General features: G+C 36.7%; 3 protein-coding genes and 1 pseudogene across 7 annotated transcripts; 2 read left to right on the forward strand and 2 right to left on the reverse strand.

Annotated features, from left to right (window-relative positions):
* Positions 1-135: 135 nt before the first annotated feature.
* Positions 136-747, forward strand: LOC104750994 (uncharacterized). The gene has a single exon (XM_010472856.3). It carries the CDS (start codon positions 136-138, stop codon positions 652-654), a length of 519 nt encoding a protein of 172 aa, XP_010471158.1. The 3' UTR covers positions 655-747.
* LOC104750993 (tubulin-folding cofactor E) lies at positions 651-3856 on the reverse strand. 4 transcript variants are annotated; one of them, XR_015583725.1, is made up of 15 exons: positions 3438-3847; positions 3178-3348; positions 3032-3078; positions 2799-2945; positions 2530-2709; positions 2330-2439; positions 2105-2223; positions 1972-2033; positions 1741-1848; positions 1624-1658; positions 1488-1550; positions 1296-1387; positions 1138-1214; positions 957-1034; positions 651-885 (listed from the first exon to the last, which is right to left on the reverse strand). XR_015583725.1 is itself a non-coding variant. In XM_010472855.3 (15 exons), the coding sequence occupies exons 1-15, from the start codon at positions 3745-3747 to the stop codon at positions 787-789; spliced, it is 1593 nt and encodes a 530-aa protein (XP_010471157.2). In that variant the 5' UTR covers positions 3748-3856; the 3' UTR covers positions 651-786. The 4 variants fall into 4 exon arrangements, 3 of the variants coding, with proteins under 3 accessions (XP_010471157.2, XP_087346489.1, XP_087346490.1); XM_010472855.3 differs by having other exon boundaries at positions 2635-2709; positions 3438-3856; XM_087490363.1 differs by having other exon boundaries at positions 2635-2709; positions 3198-3348; positions 3438-3839.
* A 1671-nt stretch (positions 3857-5527) lies between these two features.
* LOC104750996 (ethylene-responsive transcription factor ERF021) lies at positions 5528-6657 on the forward strand. Its single transcript, XM_010472857.3, has one exon. The coding sequence runs from the start codon at positions 5668-5670 to the stop codon at positions 6217-6219; it is 552 nt and encodes a 183-aa protein (XP_010471159.1). The 5' UTR covers positions 5528-5667; the 3' UTR covers positions 6220-6657.
* Positions 6658-6705: 48 nt separating this feature from the next.
* LOC104750997 (pentatricopeptide repeat-containing protein At1g71460, chloroplastic pseudogene) lies at positions 6706-9331 on the reverse strand (annotated as a pseudogene). Its single transcript, XR_015583726.1, has one exon. The product of XR_015583726.1 is annotated as a pentatricopeptide repeat-containing protein At1g71460, chloroplastic pseudogene (transcript).
* Between the last annotated feature and the right edge of the window lie 3353 nt (positions 9332-12684).

The raw sequence follows: 12684 nt of genomic DNA on the forward strand, positions 1-12684 counted from the left end.
AAATTATAAATTGATTGTCCCAAAACATCTTCATCTACCAAAACCCTAAAGCGAGAGCGGCTATTTCACAGGTGGACCCTAAATTGAAGCTCTTACTTAGTTTCGAAACTCTTTGATATCAGCAAGCAAAAAATCATGGAAGGGAAAGAAAACTGCAAAGATCTTCTGAAGTTGGAGCTGGAGAATCCATCTTCTTCTACCTCTGCTATGGATTCGGCACTTTTGATCTGTACAGAGAAGAAGAAGAAGAATAAGAAGAAGCAGAGGGAAGAGGAGGCTCCTTCATCGAAGCCACCAACTATTGCTCCAGTTGCCAAAAGCCAATTTCTCGACAAAGTGAAAGGTTTCTTGGGGGTTATGGCGGAAGCTAACAAGAAGCTGAAGCAAGAAGCAGCGGAAGGAAACTCTGAAGCTTTTGATATCGAAGCTTTAACAGGAAACGAATCTCAAGTTATCGAAATGGATTTGATGCTCGGCGTCGCTGATCTCAACACACATGAAGCTGTTAGTGCCGCTGAAGCAGCTATTTCAGGCGTTGGTATGGCTAGTAGAGGTGGAGATTCGAGCAGCGATGATGAGAGTGATGATAGCGACAGTGATGCAGAGGAGAAAGAATGTAGCAGAAAAAGAAGCAGAATCATTGAGCTCTCTTAGAAAACATGTTCTCAATTTCAATATTTTACTTGATATGAAAACTTTTGCCTAGTGTTATCGTTGAGAATATAATGCATCTGTTTTGAAAATAAACAATTTTGGACCGTGAATGCAAGAGTTTTCTCTGTGTCTTTAACTCTCTTCGTCTATTAGAAGTGTAGAGCCCTCGCAGATTCCAACGTCCAGTAATGTTGATGTCTCTTCATCGAGTGCTGTAGGAAAAGGTGAGCCCTGTGCCATGGAAATATAGAATTACATAGAGATACAAAGACTCATAACTTAGTAATTTTTAGGATAGATACCTCCTCCTGCAGAAATAGTCTTGGCTTCATGTTCTTGAGCTTGAAAAAGTTCTCACATAAGATCTTCATCTTCCCAACCTGTTACGAACACGAATCAAAAGGTTCAACATAATTGGTACACATTTTCGAAGTTTTTAAACAGACTTCAGATTCTCAATACACAAGAAGAAGAAGTAACAACCGTGATACTGCCTGGTAACTTCTTTGTCAACTGATGCTTTTCACCCATTGATGGACCAACGCATTTGAGAGTAACGGCTGCACATGCCATAGTTATATAATAGCAGCTTTTATACAATCAATGAACCATGCATAAGAAACGGTTTAAAAGAGTCATACAGATAAGTCCAGATGCCATGTTCTTAGGGCCGCTGCTCTCAGTTGATGCTCTTTCATCCTCAATTCCGTGAAGTTTCTTGAGTTCGTAAAACCTGCAATATCACAAACAAGGTTAACGTTTTCTTATATCAATTTCTTTTGGCAGAAACTTGCGTTAAAGAAGAAAACAAGATTCAGAAACCAAAATTGTACCTAGGGTGGAGCAGCTCAATCTCAGACTTGTCAGTTAGTTTTGTCATCACCATCCGGACATACCTGCGATCATCCAAAATAAAAAAAGGATAGTCCTGCCGCTAAAATCAAACAATAAAGGGGATTGCTGATTTACCGTATCTCAGAATCCTTTTTTTCACGAGCTCTGACCTGAAAAAACCCAGATAGATTCAGATTTTAAAGAGCAATGAAAGGTAACAATATGTTGAACATTATTAGGCCGTTGTTCTACCTCACTCCCATTCAGCACTTGTACTTTCGTCAACCGTGCAATGAGAACAAATCTCGGGACACCGCCTCTTGCAGGATCGGTTATTGGGTTATCCGAAAGCCTGATGTCCTATTAGTTGAAGAGGGGAGTTCAGTTAAAGGACATGCTCTTAAAAGGTCTACCTAGTGCTTAGCCTCTATAACAAGGATCATTACTGATATATTAGAGAATCACAAAACAAAAGTGCAATACCACCAACTTAGGAAACACATTCAGTGCGTCTATCGAGGCCAGATCATCAATGTTGTTGGCTCCTGAAATAACACAAGGGGTGAGATAAAATGGCCAAATTTCAAGAAAGGGACATTACACTAGAGGAGATTACCTAGAAGAAGACAACGTAGACTTGGAAATGGGTCGCTGCTTTTCTTTGGTGATTCATTGCTATTTACAGAGTGAAATATGCGTGACAGCTTATTCTTGTTCAGGTAAAGCTGCTCCAAGCTGAGAAACAACGTTTAGATGATCAATTGATAATAAGTATCATCAGCGCAATGTTTATTTACGGGTCCATCAACTACGAGTAGAAGGGAACATATTTATTACTGACCATGGAAGTTGAGATAGCTTTAATACTTTGCTCCAATCGGAGATACAATTATCATCCAAGTTCAGAAGTTCCAGAGAATTAAATGCTTGATCATCTGAGGACGACATCGACTGCAAGAAGAAACCAGAGAGGGTTAAAAACAATTTACAAACTCAACACCCAAGTTCTCAAAGCAAAAAAGGCGTTGGCATGAGTGCAACTCAAGTATAATCTTCAAAGAGACCAAGGCGTTTTACAAGCACGTCCAAACTATATCCCACTTGGAGAATCTCAGTAAGCATTGGAACTACAAAAGAAAACATTACTGTTATGGAAGATATCATGTTCCCCATCAGATGCAACTCCTCAATTCCAGGTAACGAGCGCCTAAGATTTTCAACCTGATCCATGATGGCAAGAGTCAAAAACTGAGATGGAGCTCAAAATAGTTCGTGAGAAAAAAGTAACAAGTCAAGTAGTCACATGTCACCTGATTCCAGCTCACACCACTATTATTCAGAACCAAAACACGGATGTTTTTTAACTGTGGCAGAGAGGTGACTTTACTTGACAATGAATTGCTAGACAGATTAAGGGTTGTAAGAGCTGGTAACTGTTCACATAGAGCACCAATTTCCTGTAAGCCAAAAGAAAAACAAACGATCAATCATAAACTCTGAAACTAAATATGTTACTAAACAGGCAAGCAGTAACGACTGATACCTCCCAGTCAGAAATCAAGTTTCCAGTTAAGTCCAGCAGCTTCAAATCTGTAACAGAGGAGAAATAGAGTAAGATACTGAGCAAGAGAGAGTCACACGAGTGTTTTTGACAATGGCAGAGGCTGAAAGGAGTAGAATGAATATTACTAAGTAGAATTGAACCCAACTCAGGTGAAACTCCAAGAGAGCTAACACCAAGATAAGAAAGAGAAGCACTCGTAAGCTCCTCGAACCTACTTAACTTATCTTGAATCTTGTCCCCTCCCAAAAGCTGAATCGAAACACGTTTGTTCCCAGCAGAGAGAACATACATTTCATCTAACAACAACAAAAATTTAAAAAGATTCATCATTTTTCAAATTCCAAAAACCACAATAATTTAAAAAGATTGAACATTTTCTTCAGACCTTCTTCGTCTTTAGTTGAAGCTGTTCGGTATCTAAGCTCCAATGCTTGAAGCAATGTGATACCACTACTAAGATTCTGAGAGCGAATAAAGGAAGCAGAGGTCTGTGAACGGCCGTTAAAGTAAAAAACGCCGTTGACGGAACCGTTATGCTTCCCATCACCGTCTTGATCCCAATCAACGCCGATCCAGGTCCCGGAGTATCCCTCCACACCTCCGACGTACTTCTCGGTGCCCACCCGACGCGAATCGTTTAGCGAGTGGACTCGCTGCCCGATTTTAAAAGACTCGTTGCTTGACTCGGCGTTCATTTCGAAATCACGTCTGAAAACACAAACTTGTCGATCTGAGAAACTCGCCGGAAAAAAATCAACCTGCCGTCAATCAAGATCTACGGACGTCTAACGTGGGCTGAAACTTAATGGGCTTATAAAATCCTTAGTATCAGGAAAATACTATAAATGGGCCAAATTTAAGCCCATTAAACAAAGAAGTCAAACGATGCTTACGCCGACAGAACAACGAGTGGTCAAAGGAACTTAAAGTTGCCACTTTTGTTTTTGGCTTTGTTCGGACGAAAAGAGTGTACTTAAATTTTTAGATTAAACTAATAATTAAGACTTTTTACATATATATATATAGTTGAAAAATAGATTCTTAAGTCTTCAAAATAGGAATCCAGCTGCAGAGCACACCATTAGTACTGACTAGATCCTCTCTGATTAGGAATCCAGCTTGCAATTCACCACTAATTCCACATTCACGCACACACACATTATATCTCTTTCTCTTCCAATGTTCATCTTTAGGATGCCCAATGAACATCTTCCATTGTTGAGAAGTAGTGATAACCACACTTTCTTTTTGTTTAATTTAGTATTTTTACTAGTTAAAATATCTTTAAGCTCTAATCTCTTCTTGTGAAGGTTTCAATTCAATTCTCCAAAAACTTAGTATAACATTATATTTTTAGAAAGATTATTATTTCAGGAACAGCTTTAGTTCTTTATAATTCTAAAAACAGGATTAGGCTTTCGTCTAAATTCCGTTTTAAGTGTTGAGCGCTCAGGCGACATCTACAAAACCGCCTAAAGATCATATAAACTTCGTTTCAGTGTATTTTTCTTTTTCCAAATATGTAAGGACAGAAATATATGAACTATTTGATACAAATAAAAACAAACAAAAGTATCATAGTACATTGTATGTTTTACATTTAATGATTCAAAGCATACGTCAGTGAATCATTTTTTCCTAGGAAGAGAGTTTTGGGGGTTTCGATTCATTGTTTTCCACAACGCGTACGACCCATTTTAGTGCTAACGCTGAGTAAAAACAAACAACAAAAAGGTAGTACGAAGAATCCATTAGATTTGTATTCTTCTTTTTGCATTTCATTGTTATTTACAAGTACGACGAATGTACATATCAGACAATCTAAGACAGATTAAGTTGGTGGTCTAAAGAAACTTTTGTTTTCTTCTGCTTCTAACTTTATAAACTCCACAATCAGTGACACTTGTTTTAACAACATTAGTTCTTTTCGTTTTGGTTATTAAAAGGTAAAACTCCTCTGTTTCTTCTGTCTTTGTCTCCTTTGAACTTGACTTTATATTAGTCTGAGCTTGGTATAATGAGGTAAAAGAAAACATTACGACCAATGTTTTTAATTGTTTTTTTTTTTTAATCGAATTGACCTAGGAAAAAGGAATAGTTTGATCTAATGATCTTTGACATTTTTGTTTTAGGATAAATCCCACTTTTTGCACCAACTCTTTGCATCACAAAGTTATGGAATGGATCAGAAATATGGGTCCCCAAAGATGATGCAAGAAGAGAAACCGCGTCTACCTCTTCACTACAGTGGCTTTCATTTAAAACAAAAGCCTACAACAGATTCTGCCTCCCTTCATAAAGAGTCTCTCTTATTTTAATCATATTACTCTTTAAGTGAATCTACAGTGCCATTGATTCTGAATAGATAACACTTGTTAAGCCCACAAGGCTTAACCACCTTTTGAAGTTTCCTGGAAACCACAATTTGAAGCTCTGAAATTTTAAAACGTGTACAGGAGTTTATCTGCTGTTAAGATACTAAATCCACACCTATAAATAAGTGAAAGACAATTACAAACATTCCAACATCAGAATCCAAGCAGACAAAAATACAAAAAAGAACAAACACTCTTGAGCAAAAACGTACTTTGTGTGTGTGTGTTTGTGTGTTCATCATGGCTGGTCTTAGGAATTCCGGTAACAGCGACAAAGCGGAAAACGAAGGAAAAGGTGTACCATCTGCATACAGAGGTGTCCGGAAGAGAAAATGGGGGAAATGGGTGTCTGAAATCCGTGAACCGGGGACCAAGCACCGTATCTGGCTAGGCAGTTTCGAGACTCCTGAAATGGCTGCAACCGCCTATGACGTGGCAGCATTTCATTTCAGGGGACGTGAGGCTCGTCTCAACTTCCCAGAGCTCGCCAGCAGCCTGCCACGTCCTGTTGACTCTAGCTCCGACAGCATTCGGATGGCAGCTCATGAGGCAACACTCTGCCGCAGAACCGAAGCATCAGAGTCAGCCATGCAAGTGGACAGCTCAAGCTCCTCCACGGTAGGACCAACAATGGTCAGTCTCTCTCCCAGGGAAATTCAAGCGATCAACGAGTCAACTTTGGGATCTCCTTCTACATTGATGCATTCAACATACGACTCAATGGGTTTTGCTAATGATGTGGAGATGTATGCTTGGGAAACGTACCAGAGTGACTTTCTTTGGGACCCCTAACCCCAAAACCCAACTCATGGAGAGTTTCTACAGCTCAGTCTTACAAAACTGGGTTCATACCATTACCAGCATAAGTTACTGGCCTAGAATGCTTAATTTCTTGGAGTTTAGTTTTCAGAGTCTAGCACAAGGGTTGTTGACTCTGACGTTATAGTAGAGAATAAAGCTCATCCGGGTTTTGGAGGGAAGGGCACAAGGGTCCCAAATATGGACCTCCTGGTCCTCCTCACATATATTTTAATTTTTTTTTTTGTACTATTAGACACACACAGCTACTATTTTATAAGCTGTGTTTAGAGATTGTGAGGTGTGACTTATTATTATTTTTAAAAATTGTTTATTTGATATTATCTTGTATGGATTCCTGAAAGCTATAAGATATTTTTATTCTTACAAGACTTTGTGTTCTCTCTTGACATTCTTACCTTAACGCAGCATTGACTAATAATCTTCAGAAGAAATAAAACTACATTTGATACTGCAAGATTTTTACAAGTTGAACAAATTCAATCTAATAAATTTCTGGAACCAAATTCAGTATATACAGTAATATTGATGCAAGTTCTTGGAAACAAGAGAACAGAATGTACTTTTCAGAATTCTTGGAACAACTTACTTGGTAACTTTGAGAAGAGAAAAGAATATGTCTAAATCTGCAGTCAGGTTCGTAGGGATGACGAGGAACTCATGGCCTCAAGTCTTTGCGCCTCTTCAACACGACCAAACCGATTGAGAAGTTCAATGACCAGTGAATAATGAACTTCTGATGGCTGCAGATTGTACATCCGGAGCATCAAGTTGAAGAAGCGATAAGCTTCATCAGCAAATCCGGCTTGACTGCAAATAGATAAAACTGCTGTAAATGTGAAGGTGTTGGGAGTAAACCCTCCTGATATCATTTTCTCAAAACAGTTTATTGCATCCCTAAAGCGTCCGTTGCATCCATAAGCCTCTATAACGGCGGTCCATGTCAGAGAGCCCTTGACTACAACAGTATCGAAAGAAAAATTAGCACTTCTGAGATCTCCACATTGTCCATACATCTTGATGATTCTTGCGGAAACAAAGGGGATCGACTCAAATTCCTTTTTCAGAATGTGCCCATGAAGCTCCTTCCCCAGCTTTAATGCTTTGAGCTCACTGCAAACTGTCAAAACCCTACCCATCGTAACAGAATCTGGCCTGTGCTTTGATAACAACATTGATCTAAATATCTCAATCCCAGCTTTTAAATCACTGTTTTCCACATAGCAGTCAATCATGGCAGTCCATGCTTTCACATTCCTTTGCTCTAACCTGTCAAACAGTCTGATAGGGTACTCTGGAACACCGCACTTTGAGTACATGACCATCAAGGAGGTGACTAGGGATACATTTGGCAAGAAGAGATTCTTTAAAGCATAACAATGAATCTCCTTTCCTTGCTTTATAGCCCTCAGCTCTGCACAAACAGGAAGAACAGTAGCAATTGTAACAACGTCTGGCTTAAAACCTTCCTGCTGCATCCAAACAATCGACCTTAAAGCTTGATCAAATCTTCCGTTGGCTGCATATCCAGACATCAGTGCAGTCCATGAAATGGCATTCCTCTGTTTGGATCCATAGAACACTCGTCTCCCAGAAACCATATCCCCACACTTGCAGTATAAATCAATCAAACCAGAGTGAACAAACGGCTGTTCCACGTAATTCTTCGATTTCAATACATGGGCATGGACCTCCTTCCCCAGTTTAAGTGCCTTAACATCTCCAAGTACAGGAAGAATCGTTGTAAGTATAACTGAGTTTGGATATATCCCTTCTTCACTTATCATCGTCCTAAAAAATCCCAGTGCTTCCCACTGCCTTTTATTGTGAGCCAATCCAGCAATCATAGCCCCCCAAACGACAATATCTCTCTCTACAATCTCATCAAAGACTCTACGAGCAAGCCCTACTTTGCCACATTTGAAATACATATCAACAAGAGAAGTCTTAAGAAACACACTGCTAAACAAACCATTCTTGATCGCAAGTGCATGCGTCTTCAATCCCTGTCTCAAAGCAGATGCGCCAGCAAAGCTCTTGAACACATTAGATAAACTATAAACATTCAAATCAACCCCTTGCTCTCTCATCTCCGTAAACGTAGATAAAACATCTTGATAACGCTTCTTCCCTGATATCACAGTCCCTCTAAGCAACGCATTCCAAGAGTAAACATTTGAGCTAGTACTTTCGTCGAACACCTTCTGTGCATCCTTAACCGAGCCACAAGCAGTGTACATATGAACAAGCTTGGTCCTAAGAAACTCATTACTCTCCAACCCATTGATACGTATATGAACATGGACCTGCTTACCGTGAATTAACGACTTCCGGCGAACACACGCGGCTAAAAGAGCCGAGAAAGTTGTCGCATTTACAGGAATGCCCCTCTGTTCGAGGTAATCAAGAATCGTGAGAGCGTCTTCGAGATTGTTCTTCCTCGCAAACCTTTGGATGTCTCTGTGGATACTGTTGGGGTTTTGGGAGTGGAGAGGAAGAGAAGAAGGGAAAGCATCTCTTTCCCTAAAAGGTTTGGGCTTTTTGGCGGGAGAAGGTCGTCTGGTTCGGGTTGGTCTAAACGGAGAATTCGCCGGAGCTCCGTCTTTATAGGAACGTTGAGGACGATGGTTGTCGAGACTCGTCGTTACGGGAAGTGAAGGGAGTTCTCGGAATCCGAGAGACGAAACTACTTCCATGGTGACACTCACCACTTTGATTAAGCTAAGGTCGTTAGTATTTAATGCCATTAAAACTAGGGACTATCTGGCAATTTTACTAAGATAACTCCCACATTGGTTGTCCAGACCCGAAGAAAAGAGTTTACAAATGAATTTTTAATAACTAAAAGATCTTGAAAAACAGACGAGACAATTTGTCCTGGTGTTGAGCTCTCGTGTGATCTTGATCAGTGTGAAGGAAGGAAGAAGAGTTCTGAGCGAAAATAACTCCTCCAACAGATTCGAAAAGGTTGACCAATCATCAGGTGTCTGCACCATCACCACCAGTTCTGCACAATCTGTCTCGTAATTTTGACAAACAACTCCAGCCGCCAATAGTGACTCCATGGCCCAAATCAAAGCTTGTAACTTTGCATGTAAGGATGTAGGGCCGCGCCTATGACTCCGTGCGCCTAGAAGAAGCATCGAATCTCCACCACTACAGCACCACCACCCCCTTTTTACATTAATTTTTATATTAATTTTATTTTCCTCTGCGTGTGAATCAATTTTTTTTAATAAAATTGTTGTAAAAATTCGACAAGTCTCTCTATGGTATAAGTCACATTGTAATAATTTGTACAAGAGTTAATTCAGTGTCGGCTCAAGGTTTTTAGGGGTCCCTCGGCAATTGTTTTTTGAATGAAAGACCAATTTTTTGTTTTTAACCTCTGGTATATGTTAAAAAAAAATATAGATTTCATTTTGATAATATATAAACACTTGATAAGATTATAAAAAATTATTTTCATTCTACGATGGAGTCAGTTGATATAATTATAGAAGATAAAGAGTCTTTTTAGTTATTGACTCGTAAAAATAAATCATTAAAACATATTTTAATGAATTATTTTTGTGTTACAATTTTTTTTTTGCCTCTTTTATCTTACATAATTTTTTTGTGCCCATTTATCTTGCATTATTTCTTTTTTGTACCCCTTTATCTTGCATTATTTATTTTTTTGTGCCCCTTAATCTTATATTATTTGTCTCCTTAATCTATGAACCCGGGGCGGTCGCACCCCTTGTCCCCCTATCTAAGCCGGAACTGAGTTAATTAGCATGTGTACACATTAATATTTCCTCACTTGAAAAAAAATTACATAATTTTTTTTTAGCATGTGTAAGTGTAAGTATGAATTTTTTTTTCTTGTTTTTTTTGGGTATGTATGAATTGTAAATACATGCTGGTATAGTGGTACTTGCCTCATGCACAAATTTAATTTTAATTTTTGAAAATAAGAAGGTAATATTATATAAAATTATTTTCTCCGATTTAATATAGAGGTTAACTAAATAAATAAGAATGAATCAATCGGAGAATGGAGATTGAGGGAACCTTTTCGTCAATGAGAAGGAAATCAACGCTCATTTATTTATAAACACAAATATGAAAATGAGAATTATAAAAAATGTATTTATGAAAACAGTTATTGATTTAATCCACATTATATAGATTTTTAATCTATGTATAATGTATATATATAACAAATTATTTTAATGGTAAAACAGTAATATATTGGAAGTTATAGGTTATTTTCAAATTTTTATTAGCTGGTTTTTTTGTTATGCCACATCAGCATTTTGTGTTTAGGTTTGACGCTCATTAGATAAGGATATCCTTCTACTCACGAGAATCGGCAAATATGTCTTCTTCTGACAATTTGTTCAACGACGAAACATTGCAGTTGAGTCCTTTCTGTTTTACGGGATCACTGGATCCATGTATTCCAGGATCACCAGATCCATGTATTCCGGAATTACCAGACCCATATATTTCGTTAATGGTATACTTCTCCTTTTTTCTTTCATGACTGAATTTTCTCTGAAAATATTTATTAATGATAAAACTTTTGGATTTGTGAAATATATAGGATTTTCTGGAGAACGAATCTATCGAACTTACCTTTGACTCGATGAACGAAAGTAACTCCTTAATGTCATCTCAACAATCAAATCTCGTGGCATATCAAGGGATATCAACACTACTACAAGATCCACTTGAAATGGTATATTACTTACACTTCAACATAGATCAGGAAATCTAAATCAACTACGGAGAGTAATCTATATTCTAATAAATGTAATTTCATGTATTTTATGTAAGTAGCAACAACAACAAAAACAACAACACCAAATCCTGCAACAACAACCACTAGAGTATTCGTCTGACTTGTGGTTACAAAATAACTTAACAGACGATTTTTCAAGTAAAACTTTGCTAAATAGTTTTCAGGAGTCAAGTGTTTTTGCAAAGTTAAAAACTGTTTGTTGAAGTGGTTTTGATTTTATTAACTAAATATTACATTTAAAAGTTAATTTGTTTATTTTTCAGAACCAAATAGAGATTGGTCAAGTGGCGCAAGAAAATAATGGATTTGCACATCCAACTAAGGTTATAACACGCGCACGCGCGGGACTATAATTTTTTTATTAATACGAAATATTGAATTTAATTATAATTATACAACATTAAATATATAAATCTATATAGATGTGAAATTTATTGTATTAAGAGATATATTAGTTACCTATTTCTTTAAATATTTTTAACAATTTTTTTTTCGGTATACACTCATCATCTCTTGCATCTATTCTCTTTTCAAATTATATTATCTCACTTATATTATTTTGATTATGAAGACATATCATAACTATTTTTCATTTTTTTCATCTTCTAACACTCTTTTTTTATCGTCTAAGTGATCATTACTTACTAACATAGACCTAAACGAAATCTTAGAGAATATACCCACTACTCTTTGTCGTCAAGTTTCTTTGATAGTATTGTACTACACATAAATTTTGCTTCCTAGTAATGAATCTCATAATTAGACTCGTTTCCATCCATAAACACCACATTATAACATCAAATATTACATTTTATCTTAACAGTTTAACAAAAGAAAAATTATGTTCATGTATATAATTTTTTCGACTTTAAAATATGTATAGTCTACTATATTTTTATATAATGTTTTTTTATTTTGATTTTTCCTAAATCTACAAACTCATAAGATTATTCTAACTTGTAAATATGTGTATTTATTCAAAAAGTAAAATTATTTTTAAAATTTAATTAAAATTCTACAATCTACCACTACTATTATAATTATTTTTATTACAAATGGCTTTATCCAATTTTTTCTTAGTATTTTTCACTATTTTTTTGGTGTGTGTGATGTTCAGAATAAGTTTTCTTTAATATGTTTTATTTCTAGTAACCTTATACATTTCTCTTAAATATACAATATTTTAATTTTGAGCACTTGATTAATATTTTTCTTTTTTTTTGGAAATAACTTTGTTTAACAAATTTCACCATTTTGAATACGATAACTAACATAGATCACTCAAACTATTTTAATTATTTATATTATTTATAATTTTAAACTGATATTAGTTTCATGTTAAGACACAATAGTTTGTCTGAGATCAACTTAGTTTTTTTTATATGATTCACCAAACTCAGAACATTCTTAAAGATTGTAGTAGTTGTTTTAATGCGATTCATCAAACTCAAGCATTCTTAAAGATTGTATTAGATGTTTCAGATTCTGTTTAGAGTTGTGTAGATTCTTTAGGTCAGAGTGCCCATCGGCTTAGATAATGATTGTCACAAGTCTAGGGATATGCAAACTGAAATATATAGTTTCCCTTTCAGTCTAGCACATAGGGTGGGTCAGAGCCTGGATAGCTGGTCTCTAGGGTAAACCTATAG

The sequence above is a fragment of the Camelina sativa genome, chromosome 16 (genome assembly GCF_030686135.1).
Source record: "Camelina sativa cultivar CO46 ecotype springtype chromosome 16, ASM3068613v1".
In the NCBI taxonomy this organism is placed as follows: domain Eukaryota; kingdom Viridiplantae; phylum Streptophyta; class Magnoliopsida; order Brassicales; family Brassicaceae; genus Camelina; species Camelina sativa.